The 25922-nt window shown below is 38.2% G+C and overlaps 1 protein-coding gene across 1 annotated transcript in view; it reads left to right on the top strand.

Moving 5' to 3' along the window:
- LOC145994061 (retinal guanylyl cyclase 2) overlaps window positions 1–25922 on the top strand; it is a 317639-nt gene that overhangs the window by 197972 nt on the left and 93745 nt on the right. The window contains exon 4 of the mRNA XM_083130147.1: window positions 22520–22672. Coding sequence (XP_082986273.1) covers window positions 22520–22672 — 153 coding nt within the window. The remainder of the gene's footprint in view (window positions 1–22519; window positions 22673–25922) is intronic.

Raw genomic sequence — 25922 nt, 5'->3', positions numbered from 1 at the left:
AAACCTCCTGAGTATTCAGGAAGCAGGTAATACTTCTGGGTTTGGTGTCAGCGGTTTGCATGGTAGCAATTATAATAAACACGATTCGGCGATTCGGCATCGAGGAAGAGCTCGATGGCCAGGGAATATAGAGGTGAGACAAGCTGGGAAGTGACTGGACTTTGGGAATTGAGTTGGTAGAGAGAGGAGGTCAGCAAGACAGGAGGTCGATAGTGGAAGCACGCTTTGGTCAACAGTTAGATAGAAGCTTACAGAGGACTTCGCTATTTTCATTCAGCTCAGTGACTTCAGATAGACAGGTAATTATCCTACACCCAGCCATGATACAGGTTCAACGGTTCACAAAATCCAACGAGTTGCCATTGTCTTTTCAGTAGTTTAATTCCTTTTGTGTAATTTGTACCTTTCGCATGCCAAGCAATAACTCGTCATGTCAATGACGAGTGGTCTCATCAAGAGGATGAATGATGAGTAGTTTACATCACCCCATCAATTAACTGATTAACCTGCTAGCTACTCTTAAGATCCCACGAACTTTAAGGTTCGTTACGTGGTGGAGTTGCTTTGGGTCTTTTCATTTTCTTCGGAAATGAAAAGAGTTGCACTTAATTGTTAGCCTAGAAATTTCCCCCTATTTCCAGCTCGTTACGTGGTGGAGATTTGGGCTTCTCATCCATTTCCTCGGAAATGCCATGAGAAAATAGAATGTTATCTAGTAGAGGTTTTAACAATCAGTTTTAAATTCAACCCCACCCCAAATATTGACACATGGTCAAATCCCACCCCAATATTTTGCTCATTTATTTAGTTTCTTTAGTATGTCCTTGCCATAGTTTATTTTTGAAAATACATAGGGCTTAAAGGTTTTAAAATTAATGGGGGGAGAAGAATTTACTTGTGCCATGATAGATGTCGAGCTTTCACCTTGCTGATGAACTCGACGAAACATTAGACCAATTATTAGATATAGCACGAGGGACTACAAGTTTTCATTTAGATGTCAGCGGCCCAGCTGCAAGTTCCACCCCCAAGTTTAAACGTAGCCCAATCTTAACTAGACGCCTTCAGCGAGAATTATTGGAAAAACAGAAATGTGAACCACAATTAGAGCAACAAGATCAGGATTTTAGAGATTTAGACCAAACACAATTCGCAACAATGGCTCAGTCGCAGTTTGTTCCCCCAACTATTTTAGAGGGTATCCCATTTCAGGGGATAGCCGGGGAGGACGTTTCAAAATTTTTAGATAAAGTGGATAGCCTTGCCATATTAAATGGATGGAATAATGCCCGTAAGCAGGAATTATTTCCAGCCCTTCTGGCCGGGCCAGCATTACGATGGTACCAGACCTGGAAAGATGGTACAGAAGATCAGGAAGTTACTTACGAGGAGATACAGAAAAAATTTGAAGACGAATTTACAGGGTCCTTGGATCAACTCCAGATCGAGGAGCAAATTCGATATAGATTACACAAAGAAACTGAGCCAGTTACGAATTATGTTCGGGACAAACAATTACTTCTACTCAAGGCAGACCCTAAAATGAGTATTCAACAACAGATCAAACAGATCATATTAGGCTTACAGGTGGATTACATGAAAGATATCCACCATAAAGAGTATGAGTCCGTGCATGGGTTGCTTAAAGATTTAAAATCCTTTGAGAAACTCCAATTTTTGATGAGACAGCGCAAGCTGAAGGAATTGAGGTACGAAGATCAAAGAGAGAGTTTATTCTCTCCTTTGCATAATACACCAGCACTTTCGCAACAGCAGCAGATTTTACTGCAGAGTAACAATCTGGCTACTGCTGAGTCAGCGCAAGCGCGACCCACTTCAGACATTGAGGCAAAATTCAAAGCATTGCAAAAGGAGGTTGAGCAACTAAAATTATTTAACAATCCTCACAATACCAAAGCTCAAGTCCAGGCTCAGGAAACTGGTCTGGAAGCGATATTAGCCAGTCTCACTTTGAGATTGGATAGCATGGAGGATCAAAAGCAGAACCCTGGCACCGACTCATCTACTCCAAAACAATTTAGAGAACATTATAATAAGGATAATTATCAGTCAAGTAATAATTATAGAGGCTCCTATCGGGGTAATAATAATAGACGACAATACAATAGGGGGTACAGGAATGGACGTAATAATAATGGCAACAACTCAGATCGCAATAGGCGATATGGTAATACCCAACACTGGCGAGGACGTGGAAACTTCCGCGGACAGAACTCGCGGGGTTCCTCGTCGTCAGCAGGGCGAGACCAGGAAAACAGGGAAGAGCAACGGGGGAGACCACGCTGCTCAATTTGCAATTACCCTAATCACACAGCAGCCACTTGTTTTCAGAACACGGAGGCTTTAAACGAACAATGACTGCCCATAGAAGAGACGTATGCGCAGATTTCGTTGGCAAACAGATATCAGTCTCTACTTTCCCCTATGAGGAACTAATTTATATTAACGCAGTATTAGGGGGACAACGCCAGAGGTTTCTTGTGGATTCCGGAAGCCAAGTATCCGTCACCAGTGATCGAGGCATTCCTTCAACCGCCAAACGATTTAAAATTCATACGGCCATAAGGGGAGTAGCAAAAGAACAAATTGAAATTAAAGAGATTGTCCTATTAACTTTTGCAATAAACGGCCGCAATTTTACCCATCCTTTTCGGATGATTCCAAATTTTGAACATGGGACAATCCTAGGAAACGATTTCTTAAGAGCTCATAAAGCAAATTTGGATTTTGATCAAAATCGACTCACATTGAGGAGATTTGGTACTCCTCCGCGAAACCAGTTAAGGACGGAACACCGAAAGACCTTTGACGTTTCCATAAAAGTTGCTAGTCTGATCAGGGATTTGTATGTGCCGGAATTTGTAACTTCCAGACAAATTAGAATCAAACCTAGATCTCATTTGTGCATTCCTGTCAAATTGACAAATTCTAGTAATCAAAATTTAACTTACTTGGAACCAGATTTACAGTTTCAAATGGACACAGGCTTAATGGTGCCTCGAGCCATTGTAAATCCGGAGTCATTTTTAATTTGGATTACTAATCCAAATTCTTACAAAATTAAAATTAGGAAAGGGGCACGCTTAGGTACCGCAGAGGCATGGCAAAATCCAGTACCAGCTTCGCGTCATATTGCAGACGACGAAGGACCTAACGTTATGGTGACCAAGGAGACTGGCACCGTGACAAAACCAGTGCACGATATTACTAAATTTGACATAAATCCAGCATTAGAACCCGATCAGAAGTTGCAACTTCGACAATTATTAGAGCAGTATGTAGATGTATTTTCTTGGTCTGAGCAAGACATTGGTTGTGCCACTAATTATACGCATCGTATAAAGTTAAAGGACGATTCGGAATTTCACGTCCCAGCCTACCCTATACCAGTTCACCTGCGTAAGGAAATTAACCAGCAAATTGACAACTTGCTAGAAGCAGGGGTCATCAGTCCTACGACATCACCGTACAATTCACTAGTTTTTCTTGTCAAGAAGAAATCAGGAGCTTATCGCATGGTGCAGGATTTCCGATTACTTAATGCTAGGTCTGTTTTCGATGCAGTTTCTATAGGAAACATCTCAGAGATATTGCACAATATGGCCGGTAAGAGCTATTACTGTAGTGCCGATTTGAAACAAGGATTTTTTCAAATACCATTAGCAGAACAATCGAAACAGTACACTGCCTTTACTATACCAGCCAGGGGACAATTTGCGATGAACTTTACACCTATGGGACATGTGACTTCTCCTGCGGCAATGACCCGATGTGTTCAGCTCGCGGGGATGAACGACAATAATTTTGCCTTTTATATCGATGACATGTTTGTTTTTGCCAATACATTTAAGGATATGTTGGTCAATTTAGAGAAAATGTTTCAATGTTTACGATCTGCCGGATTGAAATTGGCTGTACCTAAATGTTCATTTGGATACTATGAGACAATTGCCTTGGGCCACAATGTGGGCAAATATGGCTATCGTATAAGTGATAGAATACTGTCATCCATTAAGAATTATAAAGTTCCCACCACAACTAAAAAGGTTAAAATGTTTCTAGGTCTTTGCAGCTACGTGAGGAAATATGTCAAGAATTTTTCTGATATTGCATCACCATTACAGGGTTTAATTCGTAAGGGCAAGAAATTTACATGGGGTCCTGAACAACAATCAGCATTTGAGAAATTGAAGGAAGCTCTAATTACTGCACCTGTTTTATTACCGTACGATCCAGCGAAGAACACCAAAGTTTTCACCGATGCTTCATCTCATGCGGTCAGTGGCGTATTAATGCAGCTCAATGCAGAAGGAGAGTACTTGCCATGTGCGTACTGCAGTAGAACGTTGACCGACACTGAAAAAAGATTGAGTGTTATTGAGCAAGAATTAACAGCAATTTTATATGCTTTCAAATCATTTAGATTTTATCTTGTTGGCCGCCATTTTGATTTATATACGGACAACAAAGCAATTACGTACATTAGGACATCCCGTAATTTGAGCTCAAAGCTTCTTCGATGGAGTAACCTTTTGGAGGATTTTTCATTTACTCCGATCCATGTTAAAACTACGGAGAACATCGCCGATCCCCTCAGCAGAGAATGTGGAGAAAACGTAGAGGATGGCAACACTGAAGAGGACATTCCCGAACCCAGGACACTTACTTTATTTGATGCAACCACAGATGTCGCGGAACATCAGAGACAGGATTCATTTTTTGGCCCAATCATTAAAGTTTTGGAGGACCCAGATAGGGACGATGGAACATTACCTCTATACATCCAGAGGCAGGTCTATCATCATGTGTTGGAAGATGGATTATTATATAGACAACAGAAATTAGGAGCTACTACCAAGAAATTATTATGCATTCCAATGACATTACGTGATTCTGTCATTGAGACACTCCATGCTTCACCCATAGGAGGTTCTCACCTTGGATTTACCAAGTGTTACATTGTGGCCTTACCAAGAATTTATTTTCCAAATATGAAGTTATTTATACAGAGGAAAATTAGGGAATGTATAACATGCCAGCAGAATAAACGTCGTCCAGGTCTACCAGCAGGAGAATTGTGCACTTTTCCCGCACAGAAGCCATTTCAGCGGATTTGCCTGGACTTTTCAGGTCCATATCCTCCTTCATCCAATCTTCGTCATCGATACATAATCGCTGCAACAGATTTTGGGACGCGCTATTTAATAGCCAAACCAGTTGCGGATTGCACGGCCAGTACAGCAGCAGAATTTGTGTATGAAGAGATTGTGTTACGCTACGGAGTCCCACAGGATATTTACACGGATCGCGGATCTGCATTTAAATCTAAGCTTTTCCAGGAACTTGGCAATAAATTGGGAATCACCATCAAGTTTTCACCAGTCGGTCTTCATAACTCTATAGGTCTTTCGGAACGTAACCACGGGGTCTTACAGAGTATAATGAAGTGTTATGTCAACTCAAAACACACTGATTGGGTCCAATATTTACAGCCAAGTGTATTTAGTTATAATACTACGAGGAATCAGAATTTGCGGTATAGCCCATTCTTTTTAGTACATGGATTCCAACCCACCTTGCCCTGGGAGCTTGCATTACACACACCAAGCTGTGAAAATGTGGAGAATGATGTACGGTTCCGAGTATTGGAGAAAGCAAGAACCAATGCTACGGATAACTTAGCAAAACGACATGTTGAAGTGAAGAAATATTATGATCAGAAGAGGAAACAGATCAAGTTTCAACCAGGCGATCAAGTATTAATTTTTGACAGCACCCAGAAAATTGGAACCGCACGGTGCTTTTCAGGTATTTATAAAGGCCCAGCCACAGTCATTCGAGAAGAGAATCCGAATACATACCTGGTGGAATTCCAAAACAAGCGCGGAAAGATATTAGTGGACTCTATTGCCGTCCAGAGACTCAAAAAATATTATGCGCCTGATGACGGTGAAGGCGAAGAGAATTTGGCAGGTGAAGATGAAGATCATCAAGAGGACAACGCGGACTCACGCACGGATAATGGTCACTAAAATTGAAAATTCATATAAGTAACAGGTTTAACATTTTAATTTCACTTGCATGACATAATAATAATAATAATTTATCATAGAATAGCACTAATAATATTAACGATTAAAAGCAGACTTATTATTTAATAATGTGCTTTAGGCACAGAAGTTTTTTTTGCAGTATGTAATAATACTAGCTCAGCGGATATATCACTAGAATTTTATAGTTCAGAAGAAGGTATATGATTATATTAGCAAAGTTTATTTTAAGCGCCAGTTATGAGAATATTTATATTATATGAATATGTAGACGTCGACGTCAAGATTTTATTGCGCTCCACTAACAAGTATTTTCCTTCGGATATTGGATCATGACCAAAATCCTGGAAATCCATTCTGCCATCGCAGAATGATAATGATTAAACCACAACGGTTTTAGTTTTAACTTTGCCACAATAATATGCTAAGCATATTTTAGAATGAGTAGAGAGAATTAAAGATTCTTCAAGTTTTAGTGATGTTAGTATTTTAATGCATTTAAAGATCGCATAAATAATAATTATTATTTTATTTCAGGTAGTCAGGAGTAACTTAATTTTTCCTTACCTTGTACCTTAGTACGGTTCAATTAATTTTAAGTATTTAAACATAACACCTGAAATTAAAATAAGATAAGTTTGCAGTAAAATTTAAAATAACATAAGTTAAACAGTGCTAATAAATTTAGAGAATAAATAAATTATATTAAATAAATAAATCACGCAGATAATTTGAGCCTAGAGTCAGAAATAATTAAAAGTTGAGTTAAAATATCTACTACTTAGACTAGGCAGGCTTAAAATACGTATTAGCTTTGAAGAACTGTTTGTTTTGATTGCCTAAGCAACATGAAAATTATTGCGATTTTAGTTATTTTAAACGGATTTCTTCCATACGTAAAAGCTTTTAATTTTATTTATCTGTTGAACAAGTCCTTTGACTATCCTTATAATATAATTACAATTTTATTATTAACAACATTTATTATTAGTATTTTTATAATTTTCATAATCTGTTATTTTCAATGTCAACGCAAGAAATCTATTACTTATGACCATGAGTGTACCAACGAATTACAGTTAAGCAAACATAATGATTCACCGCCCATTGATCAGATTTACGAGGATGTTACACCGATTGTTGAAGTGGTACCATTAGAAACGAGTCACGCGCCAATTCCCCCTCCACTCCCTCAGTCCATTATTATTCAACCTAGGGTACAACTAGAAGTTCACGATGTATCCAGAAATAGTTTAGTCACTAAAGACGACAGTATAGATTTGCCGAAGAATATTTTATCCGTTAAAGATAGAGTTCAGAAATTTGCCGTAAACAAGGGTCCTAATTTTGTTCAAAACAGTTGCAAAGTGGAAAGTGAATTGCCTATTTCATCCTGTGTTCAGCCAGTTGTAAAAATTAAAGAGTCATTTGCGAATCAGTTACCAGTAAAAGTCAAGAAAGTTTCAAGTGTTACTTTAAAAGCAGAAAGTAAGCCAAATTTTCAGGTTCCCGCACCTGTTGTTTCGTTTACAGACCATATTTTCTACGACCTCATGTTCACCTAGAATTTTATATTAATTACGATTCAAATTTTAAGTATAATTCATTTTTTACGTTTGATTGTACCTTATGCAAGGTTTATTAGTCATTTAGTTTGCTAACAGCTTCCCAACTGTTGTTATTTTACCAGTACGGAAGTGTTCAAGTAACACACTCTCGCAAGCGCAACGAAGTTTTTTTCTTTCCATCCAATTTATTACGTCATTTCAAAGTCCTTGACTTTATTTCGAACTCCCGCAGCGCTTACTAGACTTTGTTCGTAGTAAGTTAAAGTTTTGTAAACAGTTACGCGTCATTCAATGTATCAGCGAACCATCGCCTTGCATTTTCTTTCTCCGTTCCTATGCCCGCTGCTCCAAGCAGCGACCTTTTCCCCTCCACCTCTCCGACGGCACCCGAACGTACCCGAAGTCGCCGAGCACGGCAGCAAACTTGCCAGAGCTCTCGTTGTCGCCATAGAGAAATTTTCAGTTACGTCCAGCGACCACAAAATGCAACCTTGCACAATTTAGAATGTCTGGTATCAGCGAATTCCTTTTCTGCACTCAAGCGCTCTCCCGAGTACTTTGAACACGCTGGGAGCTTAGAAAACACTTACCACAGGCTTTGCATATTTTTTTTGAGTTAGTGGCGTTCGTTCAGTAAAATTTTAGGGAAACAGTTTAGTTACGCATATAGCCATCAGAATTTGAATTTTACGATAGAAGTTCATGTAAACAATGTTAGGGATATTTTGTTCTATATAGATAAATTTTTCCGTAAAACGTCGCATTTATGTACTTCAGACTAATCACGACCAATAATTTTCAAAGGAACAACAAGACGAATTTTTTGCGTTTTTCTCGCAAAATTTTACCGTTTTTCATAGAGATATTTATAGTAAGTAAGTTTTTGGGAAATCGACGTATTTTTTTCATTAGAATCAGGATAGAGATAAACGAAATTTTGATAAAATCAGGGAAATTTCTACAAAAGGGCAATTTTAGCACTTTATGCACTTAGAGTAATCAAGATTATTAGCAACATGCCAGGCTAAGCCTCGGTGATTGGCACAGGCATGTGCAGCAAAAGTCGCCACGGCATCGTTAGCCTAGTCAAATTTAAACAGAGTGGTTTACCACAAATGTTATAATTTGAGAAATTATTATTATTATTTATTATTAGGAAAATTAGCTTATTTACCCAATTTGCACCTTATTCGACAATGCAGAAATGAAATTCATTACTTCTTACTGATTAACTTCATGTTAATGTTAGTACAGTAGGTAATAATTAGTAATTTGTACTTATATTCTAATATATTGCATAACTATTCTCTATTTATTTTGTTTGGACAAACCTAAGGGATTGACACACCATTCTTATATGGGTCAAGTATACCTTTCCGCGGCGGGTCTGTTTACACGACCAAGTGATTTGAGGTATACGGCGGACTCAAGAAGTTTTGAGTGGATAAATTTATTTTGTTTAAAGGAAATTTGAAATTGAGAAAGTTTTATTGTTTTTATTGTGTTTCAAATTTGAATATCACCTTTTTTTTTTTTTAATTCCCTGATGCTATATTTGTTACCACCTGGAGTTTCAACAAAAGTCAGAAGTAGTTTTTACTGAATTTTTTGTCTTACATTGCATATTAATGAACCACGGCAAATTGCACCGGCCTATCATTTATTAGGAGGCCATTAGAGGCTTGTCAAAGCAACCGTTTAGCACTCTAATAGCTTGCTTTGCACAACTCAAATTTTATATATTTATTTTAAGGGTTCACAACATAATTTATTTTATAATTTCAACAGAATTTAGAACATGCTTGCAACACTTACCTTTGTTTATTAATTCTCCATTTTGTAATTTTGAAGTGAAATCTATTACTGACAATAAATTATTTCAGTTTATTAGGACACGTAATGGTATTTTAATATCAGGTTCAGGTCAATTTATTGTTATTCAGAATTTGAATAATAATTTGAACACGCACAGATCAATTCAGCTTAACGAAGGGGAATCTCTATTTTTTAATTATCAGGATTTTTCGCAAATTATTGTGGATCAACAAATTTTACACACAAGAATTTTAGCTTTCGAACAAGTCAAAATGCAGGAAATTGAGTTATTACTTAATATTCCCAAGAATTTATCTGATTTCACTATTCCCCAATGGACTTCGCTTGAACTTGCTTTAAAACAACTTAATCAATCAATTAGTAAGAACATTTCATTTCAGGAATTAATTCTAAACCCTTTGCCTATGTCTATATTAGTTTTTGTTATTTGGAATGTGTTATTAACCGCAACCTTAGGATATTATTTTTATAAGCATCATCAGCTTGCGAAACAGATTAATTCAGAGCAGCGCAGTAATAATTAATAGGTTAAGGCAACACATTAATCATGGACATTAATATTTTAATTACGGTTGGATATTTTATTTAAATTTTCCTTATTTATTTTCAAAGAGTTATGGCAATTATTTTATTTATTTATTTTAATCATATTTTAATTTTGATGAGACAATTTAATTTGATTTTAAAGAAAAGGCAGTGGAAATTAGTTGGTTTTGTGTACATGCATACTTGAATTATATATACCCATCCTATTGCAATTTCCTTTCTTTGTCATAATTTTTCCTTTTAACCTAACCTGTCTATACGGAGCACCATGGACAAGCAATGCCTACACCATCCATGGGCATTTTTCGTGACGGACATCCGCAGGCAGTCTATTACCAGGCAGAAAGACTGATTACCATTCTACGAGGGAGACATGCAGACATTTCTAATTATTACTACACGGAGACTACCTTTTACAAAAAGGATGTAGTCAACCATACATTTCCCAGTATAGCGGACTACACATTATCAACAACACCTAGTGATGGAGCTAGATACAATTTCCCTCCACACTGCAGTTCAAACAACAACTTTTCCCCCATCTCCCAAGTTCTACGGGTAATTTACTACATTTTTACATTGCCCCAATGCAGTCAAGACGACAAGCAATCCAGAAAGAAGAAGAAGCAGAGAAAACATACATTCTACAAACAGCAGTTTTGGTCACAAACAATAATTACAGAATTGTGCTACAGTGTTTCTACACATACACATGCGAGCTCCTATCATGTGTATCTATTTGGTTATTTAACATGCATTATGGGAAACAATACTTTTCCATAGCCCTTATATACATTTTCAGTTTTGTGCCATGCATGAGAACCAGTTTCATATGCATTCAAGTTTACATTATACTACAAGGAAGCGACAAGCACCAGTGGTGTCAAGTGACCAGTGTTAGCATCAATTAGTGCATAATTTTTTTAAGATGAAATTTTGCACTTTGAATAATAAACGGACATGCAAGCAATACAAATAACATAATTATAGCACTTTCGAACATTTTAGAAAGCATGCTTTAGTGCCAATATTTTATGCATATGTTTGTCGCATGCAGTTATTATCGTTATATTTTTTTTTTCCTTCTCTCACCAACATGGAATATTGAAAGCGACACATTTGTTCGCAGAACATTGTTTTTGATATTTATAACTCAAGCACATAGTTGTGTTACTTGCAAGATTAATAATTTTTGTGTGCAGTCATACAAAGGTATTCACCACGCCATAGATGTGTATACAGTGTACAGATTAATGTAGAAAAGAAAATTGAACGCTATAATTAAGTTTTTACCAGCGACAGTTCTCAGTGTAACTCACTATATGCATTGAATATTGTATAATACTACCTTGGAATGTGCAACACAGCCGTGCAAGTTCATATATTCAACGATGTTAGGAGTACAGTGGCTACGTAGTTTGTAAAACATACGCACTTTGATATAATCAGGCTTTCACACGGACAAAACAGTGAGATGTGACAATGTTTTACATGCTTACTTACCTGTACTTACTTGTGCACCTTTTTGAGGTATTTTTTATTTTTTTTTGAAGAGTTTATATCGAGCGGCAATATAAACAAACATTGTGAATTCCGTTCTATCTTGCAAAGACGCTCCGCTCCAGCCGTTGGCTTCGCGGAACACACAGAGTCGTTACCGCGTGGCGAGGCATCACAGACTCTTGACTAGGAGCAAATGGATGAGCAATTATACATAATAAACAGTACGTACGCACAAAATGTGGTACATTAAGAGTTTTTTCGCTTAACGACACGAACGTTTGTGATTTCTAGTCCTATAATAGTATATATTATTGTTTTTTACATCGTATAAACATACGAATTTGTTAGTATTAAGGGTATTATTCATTATAAAGTTTAGGGAATTAAAAAATTTTCCTTCAGGCTACGGCAAACAAGGGAAAGTTATGTTATGGTGTATTTCTTTTGTATATTTGGGTTTTTTAAGAAAATATATGGAATTGGCGAACCTGAGTCATGTCAAGCTTTGCGATTTGACTTTTAAATTTTCAAAGGAGAAAATTTTTCCTAGGAGGCGCGAACGTATCAATCCCTAAGATTGTATGTTTATTTTATTAAGTCTCTCTGAACGCTTCATGTTGACCAGGGCATTCACTTGTTTTTCTCAGCTGTCTCAAGCCTCTTAGGCATGTTTACAATGCATTGTGTTGTGCCATGCAAACCTCCTGAGTATTCAGGAAGCAGGTAATACTTCTGGGTTTGGTGTCAGCGGTTTGCATGGTAGCAATTATAATAAACACGATTCGGCGATTCGGCATCGAGGAAGAGCTCGATGGCCAGGGAATATAGAGGTGAGACAAGCTGGGAAGTGACTGGACTTTGGGAATTGAGTTGGTAGAGAGAGGAGGTCAGCAAGACAGGAGGTCGATAGTGGAAGCACGCTTTGGTCAACAGTTAGAGAGAAGCTTACAGAGGACTTCGCTATTTTCATTCAGCTCAGTGACTTCAGATAGACAGGTAATTATCCTACACCCAGCCATGATACAGGTTCAACGGTTCACAAAATCCAACGAGTTGCCATTGTCTTTTCAGTAGTTTAATTCCTTTTGTGTAATTTGTACCTTTCGCATGCCAAGCAATAACTCGTCATGTCAATGACGAGTGGTCTCATCAAGAGGATGAATGATGAGTAGTTTACATCACCCCATCAATTAACTGATTAACCTGCTAGCTACTCTTAAGATCCCACGAACTTTAAGGTTCGTTACGAATTAGCCAAAAGTGGCGAAAGTGTTGCTGCGCTCGTTTGCCTTCTCTTCCATCTGTAGAATGGAAATTGCACAGTCAACTCTCTGCTGTTCGGTCTTTTTCGTAGGAATCGAGTGACATTTATCGATTTGGATTTCCTCCCCTCTGAGAACTTTACTGAGCCTAATGAGAACCAGGTCTCTGCGACGCCAGTGCCGAATGATCTGCCAGTTGCCACATCAACACATTCAGCACGGAGCAATAGCAACTCCACAGCCTCTGAACCAGGACCTTCGTTCACTGATCTGTGAAGAAGAAGAAAATGAAAAACTAGAAGAGAAGAAATGAACGAGACATGCAGGACGTTGGAAAGATGAAACGAGAAAACACATCGCGCACTTTTACGGTACAAGGTAAGCAAGAGAGGATGAAGACTACATGCCACTTATTAAGAAGATAAAACACCTGGACTTCAGTTCCGATGAGAGACATTCAATGAAGAATGTGTGCAATGTCTCTCGTGTCGATGAGGAAAGCATCTTCTATTTTACTTGCGAACGTTGCAAGAATCATGCTAAACTGTAGGCAAGTGGCTTGCCACTGCATTTAGGTGTTCGGTGATTTTAAATTTATGCTTTCGATTAACCTATAATCTAACACATAGCCTGTCCGGTACTGGACGACAATTTTTGCTTTTCTACAAATGTTACTTTTTTTTATTTGCAATCTCATTCGTACTTTGGTTCCCATTTTTCATCAGTAATTCCTTATTCTTAATATAGAATGTCTTGAAGTACCATACTTGTGTTTTGAACTTGCTCATTTTCTAATTATTGTCAACAAACTTAGGGTGTCCGGTACTGTAAGACTTTCCCCTATATTACCTCAATTATTGACTTATCACCTATAACAGAGCTCTTGCTTCAATTACAGTAGGCGTACATAGTGGTGTGAAAAAATCACAAGTACCAATTATAACAATATAGATTACAAGAGGAAAGAGCGAAGAAAAGAAAGATAGAAAAGAATTGACAATTGCGTAAAGTATACCAGTACAATTTTATACAGTACATAATTCAGATAAAATAATATTAGCAGAAGTGTACTACGTACATGTAAACATACATACACAGGAATATATACAAAGGTCGGTCAGAAAGTAACTCACAATCCACTGTAGCTCGGGAATGGTAAGGACTAGGGAAATGAAATTTTGTGGGTAGAAGCATTTGGTCCTTTGGAAGTGTCACTCAATGTATGATCCACGCTTCACTGCACTGCAGCCATCTTTGTTTCCATAACACGAATGCACATTCGTAAAACTCTTGAGGTTGGTCTTTACACAGCTTTTTTACACTGTTTCACACACGGAATGATTTCGTTGTCATCTCAAAACTGTTTCCCACGCAGATGAGCCTTCAGTTGTCCAAGCAGATAGAAATCCGATGGCGCTAGGTGAGGACTGTATGGGGGTAGTGTCACCACTGTCCATCACAGTTTGTCAATCTTCTGAACTGTCATGACTGCAGCATGCGGTCGTGCGCTATCGTGATGCAACTTGATGTCCGTTGCGCGTAACTCTGGCCTCTCTGTTCGTAATCTGAGGTGTTGGTTATATTGTAAAGGACCAATGCTTCTACCTACAAAATTTCATTTTCCTAGTCCTTACCATTCCCGAGCTACAGTGGATTGTGCGTTACTTTTTGACTGCCTTTGTGTGTGTATACGTACATGTGAACATATAAACAGGGCTCTCGGACATGGATATTCTTTGTGAGTGTCTCTTCACTAGTTTCATCATATCATCACTCATTAGCCAAAAGTGGCAGAAAAGCGAAGCAAAATAAACAAAATCAATCACGCAGAGTCATGTGTGGAAAGTCAAGCTTACATTGTAATATCCAAATTCGTAGCTGAGGAGCCTTTTTTTCTCAAGGTAGTCCTCATTGGACGCGACACATTTGTCGCAGAGCCGGCCCCAGTGACGGAGTGGTTAGCACATCGCGCTACGACGCCAGGGGTCCCGGGTTCGAATCCTGGCCTGGGCATGGATGTTTGTGTGTCCATTTATCCTATCATAACTCATCCCCATCTTCGCAAATTAGACAAAAGTGTCACAAAAAGCGAAGTAAAATTAAAGCAAATCAATCAATCAATCAATCAAACACTTGTCGCAGTGTTTTAGTCAGTCTTCAAAGACACACTGGAAACCGTCTTTTGATAGGTCCTTCAGAATCGCCTTCGCTACTGCTTCTGATTATGGAAAATAACTCTCGCGAAGGCGTTACTTCGTATTGGGGAAGAGAAAAAAGTTACATGTGGCCACGTCTTGATTATAGGGAGGATGAGGAACACACTTTACATAGTTTATGGTGATATTGAGAAACAACATTTTTGATGAGCATCAGTGCATTATCGTAATCTTGGAACCCACAGCGCACATACATGTGTATTTTTTCTTTACCAACGTGTGGGATGGGCACCCAATGAAATGTTCAGCGTTTCTCATAGTACTCTTAACGTTATTGGACGATCTTCTTTCACAATGACAGCAAGAATGTTGATGTTTCCTCCCGTAAGAACATGGACCGGAGCTACAGGTCCACCTTCCTTTAAAATTGATTGTCTTTCCCATTTAAACATTTCAAACCACTGTGCTATAGGAAAGAAGAGACTCTCCATAGGCCTCCTATAGCATTGCATGGACCTTATTGCCGTAGGCGGAACTGAACATGTCTCATCCTCCACTGCTGTCACAGGCGCACAACTGAAATCAAAACAATAAAACCAGTAGCTAACAATGTAAGATAAAATTAACTTTTAGAGTGAGAAATTATGTGAATAAAAAAATGTTGATCATTCTTTATTGAACAACGCACGTAATTTATATCGGGTGTCCTATAAGTCTGGGACCATAGGTATTGTTCATATTATCCTATTTTCTGTTACAGGTAAACTATGGCACTGACTAAGGAGGAGAGAATCCAAGTTATTTTGCTGGTGGGGACTTTGAACACATTCTTGAACTGTGTTGTACAGTCACGGACACTTCTGGGTTGTAGCGAGGCCATTGAAAGTAAATGGGGCCGTTACAACCCAGAAATGTCTGTTACTGTACAATAATAAGTTCTTAACATGAACTTGTTTTGTTCACCTCCAATGGTTCCAGACTTATGGGATACCCTGTATATTGTTTCTATAATTTATAAATTATAACTTATATAACTCACAAAAGTGAATAATGGAAAAGCGACCCTAAATATCAAAGTTTGATAGAAATATATATAGAAGGTTACATCTTATATAACTTGCAGCATATTATGATCCTCTCGCAGAAAAATTATAGATCCGCCTATGGAGATGGAAGACAAAAAGAGCAACAATAAGCAAGAAAGAGAGATGAAGCTAGAAGCAAAAGAAAAAAAACTGCGAGGAAAAGATGGAGATGATTAAGACCCGCGTTAGACGAAAACATTTCTCTTAGTATTTTTACTAGCATAAATACTTCAAAATATCTTAGAGCAATTTTTATAGCGCACAATACTTTACACGGGAACATTTTTGTAACATTCCGGTTGGCATTTGCGCTTGCGATGCTAAACATGCAGAGAACGTTAGATAATATATAGAGCAAGAAGGCATACGAGATGAGCCAGTACCTGGTGTTTTCAATTGAAACATCTCATTTATTCTTCCATTCATGTTCTGTATACGCTATAAATTGTGTGTGAGAGCAGCGCCATTGATTTGTACCTAATACAATTTCATTAGAAACATTATTCCTCTCGGTTGAATAGTTATCAGCTTTTAAAAATGCGAAGTGACATTTACATTTGACGCGGCCGCCATTACAACTGCACTCGTGACCTACAGGTCGCTTCTGATTGGTTACGCTACGAAAAATGCTACGGACCGAGCCTATCCTTGAGAACCTGAAATGCCATAAGATTTTTCACATTACACTGTAGCTTTTTGGTCATGGCATAAATGTTAAGATGAGAAAAATTCTAAAGAAAATTATTTCGTCTAAAGCGGACCTTAGATAGGAAGGAAGTAAGGAAGGCAGTACATAAGAATGAAAGAAGATAGAAACGGATTACAAGCAAAAGACAACAGGTTAATGATTATGGTAGTACCAGAATCGTCCAACGATGACAAGTAGTTTAAGCAGCTATCCTCGTGCAATCCGATTCCAAAGCATTTCGTTTCTGGAACGAACTTGATCGTAGGAATGTGTTGATTTCCTACGATCAAGTTGTCACTCTCACCTTTCGTAAAACCCTCCAGGAGCTTTGAAACTGTGAAACACTCCACAGAAAGGAAAAGGGAGCAGAGTTAAGTAACACGTAAGGAGAAGATCGTTAAGACACAAAGCAACATCGCTTTCAGGCTGGCAGAGCTCCTCTTGGAGAGCAACGAGCGGTTGCTGTGGCAACGGCGGATGCGAGAGACGGAAGAAGAAGAAAAAAAGGTCAGAGATCATTACGAGAAAAGGTAACTTGTGAAGAAAATCTTCACGGGTGAAATATGCTATATCCCTTCAACTTTATGGCGCCATATTTGTCTTGGCTCATGTCACATTATTACGGTGTGAGTTTTTTGCCAATTTCCTTATTCTTGGTCCTTACCACTAAATCACGGTCGGTCGTATTTTAAATTCGTTTCGTGTTGTTTCGGGACAAATAACACATTTTTATTCAGCTTATAAATGTCTGTTTCGAGGTTTAGCGCTTATTTCGCATAGCCTTCACTAAAGAGCTAACCTCAGTGATGCATTGGTTAGCACAGAGCTCTACGAATCCCGGGTTGGAATTCTCGGCCTGGGCATGGATGTTCTCATCAGATTATTCATCCTCATCGTCTCGATTAGCCAAAAGTGGCAGAAAAAAACTACGCTAAATGCTGAGTCCTGTATTATAAGGTTAGCTCAATTACAGTGTTCATTCTACAAAGGGTCATAGAGCTTACTTACATGCATAATTCCGAAACCAGAAATGTTTAAACGTTCACCAATTTTTAAAAAAAGGCTCTTGAACATAACAAGATCTTTAATAATATGGTGGACTTGGATTTTGGTACGACGCAGGGTAAATTTACAAACATGTTAAACTGGTATTATTCTTAAATAATGGATTTATTACGAGGATTGGATTTGTAATACTGAAGTCTGTTGTAATGACATGTTTTCCAGTGTTTGTGATACGTGTTTTGTATGATTCATGTGAAATGGGTAAATATTAGGGATGAGCCGATACCGATGTATCTGTATCGGCATCAGTGAGTTTCGGTTGATTTTCTTTTAGAGATATCATCCGATACCAAAGATTTTCGGTGGCTAGAAAAGCGAGCAAAGCCAACAGCGCGTCTCAACATTTGTCCTATGTTAAACGTACAGCAAAGTTAAGAAGTTGAGATGCTAGTTCAAAACTGTGTCTTAATTCGATCTCTCGATCGAATTTGTTTTTTGAACCTCTGGCGAGGAGTATATCGCCAGATTTTGGTTGTTTGGTCCTTGGTGGCGCTACAGTCAAGTTTAGACGCCCCAAAGCACTACGGCTGCGCTCGTTCCTTTAGACGCACTGGGCCACAGGTAGCGCTTTCCTTTAGCGATCTTGGGCTGTTCCTTTTCGGTTTGGCATAGGAGGTGGCGCTATATCCATATTTGTCGCCCCTGAATCTATTGGAGCTTTGGTTCAGTTCTCGATGCCTGTGAAAAGAGGGTAAATAGAAGATGATTTATTATTCAAAGATAGAAGAAAATATATGGTGATACATTCTTCAAAGATAGAAGAAATATATGGTTGATGGAAATAGAATAAATAAGAAAATAGATGAGTTATTCTTCAAAGATAGAAGAAAATATAAGATGATACATTCTTCAAAGATATAAGAAATATATGGTTGATGTAAATAGAAGAAATAAGAAAATAGATTATCTATTCTTCAAATATAGAAGAAATAGAGAATCCATATTGTTTCCTTGCGGGAAAGAAGAAATCCAAATAAGATTTCTCTAGAAGAAGAAAGAAGAAGATGCCTATCCTTTTCCGAGAGAAGAAGGTAGAGGAATTAGACCAGGGTCATAGAAGAAGAAGGAAAAATAAATCCAAATAAGATTTATCTAGAAGACGAAAGAAGAAGAAGCCTATATTTTTTCTAGAGAAGAAATTTATATTCTTAGAAGAAAGAAGAAGAAGGAAAAAGAAATCCAAATAAGATTTATCTAGAGGAAAGAAGAAGAAGCCTATCCTTTTCCCATACAATAAATTCATATTCTTAGAAGAAGGAAGAAGAAGACCTGGGTCATAGAAGAAGAAAGAAGAAGAAGCCAAACTTCTTCTTTACCAAAATAATATAATCTATGTACATATAAACATATATATTTATTACCTCGAACATATAATCTCTGTAAACTGTGAAGATTTTCAGAATATAGACTCGCATTTTCTCATATCCTTTGGCTATTATGTTTTCTGATTGGCATCCTTAAAGTAAGAACCCATTACCCTGAATATTTTGTAGCCGTCGTATACTAATATTTAAGCAGTGCACCTAAGGGACGTAGCATAAGTGGCTTTCACAACACTCACGAGGACGTAGCAACTAACTCTCTAGCCTTCTTGAACCCGAAGGTTCATGGCTGCAGCAACACAGGCCTTCCATCTCTCCCTATCCTGAGGAAGATGTATGTACTCTTTTCCATTTCTACCAATTTCCTTTAGGTCCATCTCAAAATTACCCATCCATCTTCGTCTTAGTCTTCCTACAGGTCTGTTACCATCAGGTTTCCCAACAAGAATCCTGTAAACTCTTCTTTCCTCTCCCATTCGTGCCACATGGCCTGCCGTCCTAAGTCTTCTTGATTTAATTATAGTAATAATAACTGGACATGAATACAAATTATGTAGTTCTAAATTAAGTAACATTCTCCACTTACCTGTATCCTCATCCCTTTTAGGCCCAAATATGTATTTTCCTAAGGATCTTATTTTGAAATACTCCAAATTTATGTTCCTCTTTCAATGTAAGGGACCAAGTTTCGAATCCATATAATATTAGAGGCAAAATTGTATATTTTAACTTTTAGTTTCTTAGATATTAAACGAGAAGACAAAAGTTTATGAAGAGAGAAGTAACATGCATTTCCTGAATTAAGCCTGCTTTTTATTTCCTCTTTAATATCATTTTCATTTGTTAGTATTACTCCTAAATACTTGAATTTGGAAATTGGTCCAAACGAGTTGTTATCAATAATTAGATTTTGATTATTACCTAACACTTGGTTTCGGCCTGTAAGCATATACACCGTGTTCCAAAATGAATATCGGGGTTTTAATTAAGTGTATATTCTATTACATATACATTACAGAAATGAAACATACCTTAAAAGGAAGGGTAACTCAAACAGTTTTTGTCACAAGTTACAAGTGTTCAATGTGGGATCCCCTTGTGACACGGCACACATCTAGTCTGTAGGCAATTTCTTCCCACACTGAAGCTAGCATGTCTGTTGTAACAGACTCCACAGCTGCATCAATCCCGCGTTGCAATTCAGGGAGGTCGGCAGGTAGCGTTGGCACGTATACACTAACCTTTACATACCCCCCACAAAAAGAAATCGCAGGGGGTGAGGTCGGGAGATCTTGGGGGCCATTGCAGAAGAGCCACGGCATCCTCACAATGACGACAGATCCATCGTTGGGGAAAAACAGCATTCAACCAATTCCGTACTTCACGATGAAAGTGTGGGGGCGGATGCCAGATGATGTTTTTTTTTTGCTAACGATCCAGTTGAGGGTAGAACCATTGCTGGAGCATGTCCAAATACGCAGTACCAGTGATAGTGTTTTCCACAAAGAAGAAAGGTCCATACACTTGTTCTTTGGATAGAGCACAAAAGACGTTCACTTTTGGCGAATCCCTCATGTGCTGCACTGTCTGGTGTGGATTTTCGTATTCACTCGTCCACTAAGATGAAATGAAACTTCATCACTAAACTTCACACTTGTAAGAAAATCATCTTCCATGTCCAGTACATTTTCGCAGAAGTTGGCACGGGTCACATTATCTTCAGGTTTTAGGGCCTGTAACAGATGTAGACCGTACGGCCTCATGTGTAATCTCTTTCGTTACACCCTCCAAACAGTGGTGGACGGCATTGACAGTTCTCGACTCGCCCGCTTTACAGATTTCCTGGGACTCCGACCGAAACTTGCTCTGACCTGTTCCACTTGCTCATCTGGTAGACGTGGTCTTCCGGAGCTCTTCCCTTTGCACAGGCATCCCGTATTCCTAAATTGGTTGTACCATCTTCGGATGTTATTATCCGATGGGGGATCACATCCATATTCCCGCCGAAAAGTACGTTGCGCTCCAATTGCTGAGTTACACCTTGCGAATTCGAAGAGACAAAGGCTTTACGCTCAGGAGTCATCTCCATCTTTACTACTAGCACCGTGTTGCGGCGGAGTTACGAAACATCATCTGCGAAGTAGAAACAAAAACTGTTTGAGTTACCTTTCCTTTTAAGGTATGTTTCATTTCTGTAATGTATATGTAATAGAAGATATACTTCATTGAAACCCCGATATTCATTTTGGAACACCCTGTATTTAGTTTTCTGTTTTCTAACTTCCACACCTATCTCTTTAGCTGCTTTGAAAAATATATTAGCATTATTCTTAATTGTATTTACATCATCCCCCAGTAAGTCTACATCATCTGCATATGCTAACAGCTGAGTCACAACGTTTAATTTTACTCTTTCATTTGTTTCTTTTACCTTCCTAACAGCGTTTTCTAAGGCAAAATTAAAGAGCATCTCCTTGTTTTAACCCATCATGAATTGTAAATTTGTCCGACATATTAATATCCACACAATTTGTTCCCTCTAGCAAGCATAAAATATTTTGGGTGAAGCCTACTTTGATTGCACTATTATTGCTTTAATCTGTAGTTTTAATTGGTCACAACGTTAAATAAAGTTATAATCTGATGCACGCAACATATAATTGTATTTTTATATGCTGACCGATTAATGTATCGTGCAAGGGCCACTCTGAAAGGAGATGAATGACTCATTCAGAAAACCTTGCGGTGTACTTTATCTAACCTTGAAGTTAAAATACAGAAACCTACCCTAGAAAATAATTGCTTTCTTTCCTTTACTTAGGCACTTTAAACCGCCAAACAATGGGTTTTATCGGATTATTCAACAATGTCTTGAAATTTTGAAAAATCAAGCTTTCCTTTTAAGAGCAAAAATTATTTTTGTCATTTTGTTTTAATATGTATGAATATGCGTGTGTTTAAATGTTGCAAGTGGGCCTCCCCGATGGTAGCGTCGTCGCCTTGTAATCAAGGGGTCCCGAGTTCCATACCCGGTGGAGGCACATAGTGGTTTGGATCCCACTTTAAACTGTAGGTCCAGTCCCGCTTAGCCTTACTGTGCATAAAGTTGACTTAAAACACCAAATCAACAAAATGAACAATGTTGCACAAGTGGTTACCGATCCCATTTTCATTCTAAATACAGCACAGAAATGCATGAATGCACATGCGCTCACGAAAAGAAACGGTTACGCCATGTTTTTGTAGGCAGTGTTAAATTTTGAATGTAGATTATTGTAAATTTCGTTGTAGATACTAGCAGTTATACCTAAATCTAGCCTTGATACCAGATAGTGTTTTGTTATTTTTTGTAAGCTGGCTTTCCTTTAAGGAATCCAATTCCGCCGATTAATTTCCAGTCTTTTGTTTCCTTCTCAGAGAATGGCTACTGGCCCCATCTGGCGCACGCCGTTGATCTAGCTTTGCGAACCGACGGGCTGGTGGTGAGGCACCATCTGGTGCTACAAGATGGAGAGGAGGTTGAAGAACTCACCGCCAGGTTGCAGGCGCTTCGCTCGGCGCCTTGTCGAGGTAACATTTTCCTCCTAATTGTTTTCCACTTCTGCTAAGTTTTCTTTAGGTTCGCTTTCGCTAATGGGAATTCTATCAAGAATGTAAGAACTAAGATTTATCATTTTTATGACCTAAAATCACTAAAATTAAAGATATGGGCAGTTCCAGAGGTAAGAAACAGACTGACACTTTAGAAGTAATTTTATTTATATTTTTTTCTTTGTATATGATTCATGAAACATGTATCGAAAAAAATATATAAAAGGGGGGGCCTCGCCGATGGAGCAGTGATAGCGTCGTTGCCTTGTAATCAAGGGGTCCCGGGTTCGATACCTGATGGAGGCACATAGTGGTTCGGATGCCGCTTTAAACTGTAGGTCTAGTCCCGATTAACCTTACTGTTGATAAAGTAGACTTAAAACACCAACTCAATCAATCAAACAATGAAAAAATATAACCCCTGAAATGTACAAGTATAGTGGAACCGCAAGGAAAGAAACCTGCGCAGAACCTCACCGCGCCTACGGGTGGGGGAAAGGACAGGGGGAAGGAGCCTTCAACGCGACTCACGCCAGTGTTGCCAGACCTATTGATTTCTCGCGAGAATTCCTTAATAAACTATTGCTATGGAACCTCCACCGGCCTGCTCAAAAACACGTTTCCTGCTCATCTGACTTGAACATGAAGGGGAGAGGTAGAGTGGAACTCCACTCAGCCATGAAAAATGCTGTTTGAACTGTGAAATTATGCCAAACGATACTCAATTGTGGTAAGAAATTATTATTATTATTATTATTATTATTTAATTACTATTACTACATTACTATTTTTAGATGGTTGTATTTCATCCCACCCGAAAAGCTATTTATATTTTAGTTATTTTACGTCGCTTTTGTGCCTCTACTGGTAAGTACGACAATATGGATCAATGAGAAACTGATGAAATGGATTGAAGTGACCCAAACACAGTGAAACGTCCTTGCCTTACTAGGTATGAAAACTTGACTTCGTAGCGTGGGCAAATTATTTTATACATCTATGTATATATGTGTGTGTGGGTGTGGGTGTTGTGTGTGTGTGTGTATTTCTAGCAGATGGGGAAGATAGGTGGCACCCTAGCATAAGCGTTGCTATCTTGAATTATTGAGGAAAACATGCTGTCTAATTCACCAAATATATTTCACATACGTAATGCATTTTCTCATTATGGTGCAGGACGCGTGCCCAGCACTAACGATAGCTGTGCACCGAAAACCAGCAGAAGGCAAATTAAATTGTTATTGTTAGCATTCGACTTGAAAGATTGTGGAAAATTAATGTTGACATAAAAGTACCTGTTATTTCAGACGTACGAGTTGATTTCAGTCACAGTAATTAACATCCATTCCATTATTATAATAGGGATGTAGGAACGTGATAATTTCAAACTCAAATGGTGTTTTTTGAGAGGGCAACATTATTATGCCTCGTTTACCCGCCTGATAAAAGTACATTGTTTCCCCCTCTCTGGAAAAAATCTGTGGACGTCCCCTTGCCCCCCAGTGCGCACGTCCATGCCGCCCCCGAGAACGTTGTTCATCCGCTACTATTAGATCATCGGATTTTGTAGCAGATCTGGTTTCCAAAGGAACAATCTCCCGGTTTTTTCAAGTCTGACCTGGCAACACTGCCCCGAGCACTGATAACGACAGGGAAGATGCGCGAACGCTTTTGACGGAAGGTTTTTTTCCTTGTGGTCGAGCTATAGTAAGTCCTTCTTGCATAGCAAAATCCTTCAATTGTATTCTGCCAGTATACTATATAAAAATACATGTAAAGGTAAACTGACAGTCACAATTGGCAACTATGAATTTGTATTCTCTGAATCAAAGTTAGTGGAGTGGTGCTTTATGAGGTAAGTGTTTACAGATAACTTTCAGAGTTTAGGAACACGTGTGTTGTATATTCTCAATCTAAAGACGTTCTCCATTTTTAAAAAAATGTACAACACATTGCTCGTCAACGAATATGTAATTTTGACCACCAAAGTTTAAATTTTTCTATAATTATTTATTGTAATTATGACCTAAAATTCTAAATATGCCCTAACAACAATAAAATATCCCCATTAATAAAATATGTTTTCATCATGGAGTGTAAAGCTTATGTAACATATATATTACAGTAGAGAAGGAAGTAAGATTAGTGAAATTTGGAAATATGTAAGGTCGTTCTTTCCGAATATGAATACTTGAATTTGATTACTGTACACTCAACGGCAAAATTAATAGTAATTGCCCATTACCATTTTCATTCAGTCTGTATTCCACAATGGCACGATCATGACTTGGAATTAAAAAGGTCAATAAGCAGAGGGCAATGCCTGCCTGTTGCTTCGCACCAACAGAATTCCATTCCTTAACACCGGATGTATAGAATTAAAAGATTGAAAATTTTGATGGACAATTGTCCTACTATTATCTTTGCCATCGACTGTACCAAGGTACCACAGGCTGCGATATTTCATATTTTTACTTACTTCTTCCTAGTTCATTTTATGAGTCCTGAGTGTACAACAGGATTATGCAACTCGCTTGCACTACTGGGAGTCACCAAGCAGCACTCTATGCCTAAAGAACTGCATGTGTGCACACTGCACTTCAAGGCCAGTTGGCATGGAAGAGTGCCTTGAGAGGTAAAAAAATGAAATACAGCGTGAAATAGCGCGCTTCTGTGAATTAGTCTCCGCCCACCCCCAGAGCACCCATGGGAAATATTCAGGACTATTTATGGTAGAGCAAGAATCACACAGATGGAGGGATAGGGAGCAGGAGATAGAATGAACGAGAGTCGGAAATAGAGAGAGAGAGAAAAGTGGCAAAGAAAAATAAGATGGAAAGACAGAAAAAGGGAAACAGAGGAAGTGCTAAATACAGCAAAATATACTAAGATAAAATTATGAGATACAGAAATATGAGAAGGAAGAAAGCGCGGGCAGAAAAAAGAGAAAACTAAAGGAATAAAGAAACATAGAAACGAGAGATATAGAGGCAGAAAATTTGATGAACCAGGAAGAATGAAACAAATAGAGATACAGAAACAGAAGGAGAAGGATATAGGAAGAATAAAAAGATACAGAAACATAGAATCAAGAGGTACAGAGGCAGAGAGGGAAATAAATCGGAAGAAAGAAAGGGATAGAGAAACATAGGAGAAAGAATGAAAGATAAAGAAACATAGAAAGGAGAAGATATGGAGGCAGAAAAGGGATAAAGAAATAGAAATAATG

This window comes from Lepisma saccharinum, chromosome 10 (genome assembly GCF_977018435.1).
Source record: "Lepisma saccharinum chromosome 10, izLepSacc3.1, whole genome shotgun sequence".
Taxonomy (NCBI): domain Eukaryota; kingdom Metazoa; phylum Arthropoda; class Insecta; order Zygentoma; family Lepismatidae; genus Lepisma; species Lepisma saccharinum.
Note: the sequence above shows the minus strand (reverse complement) of the source record. Positions and strands in the feature narration are given on the sequence as shown.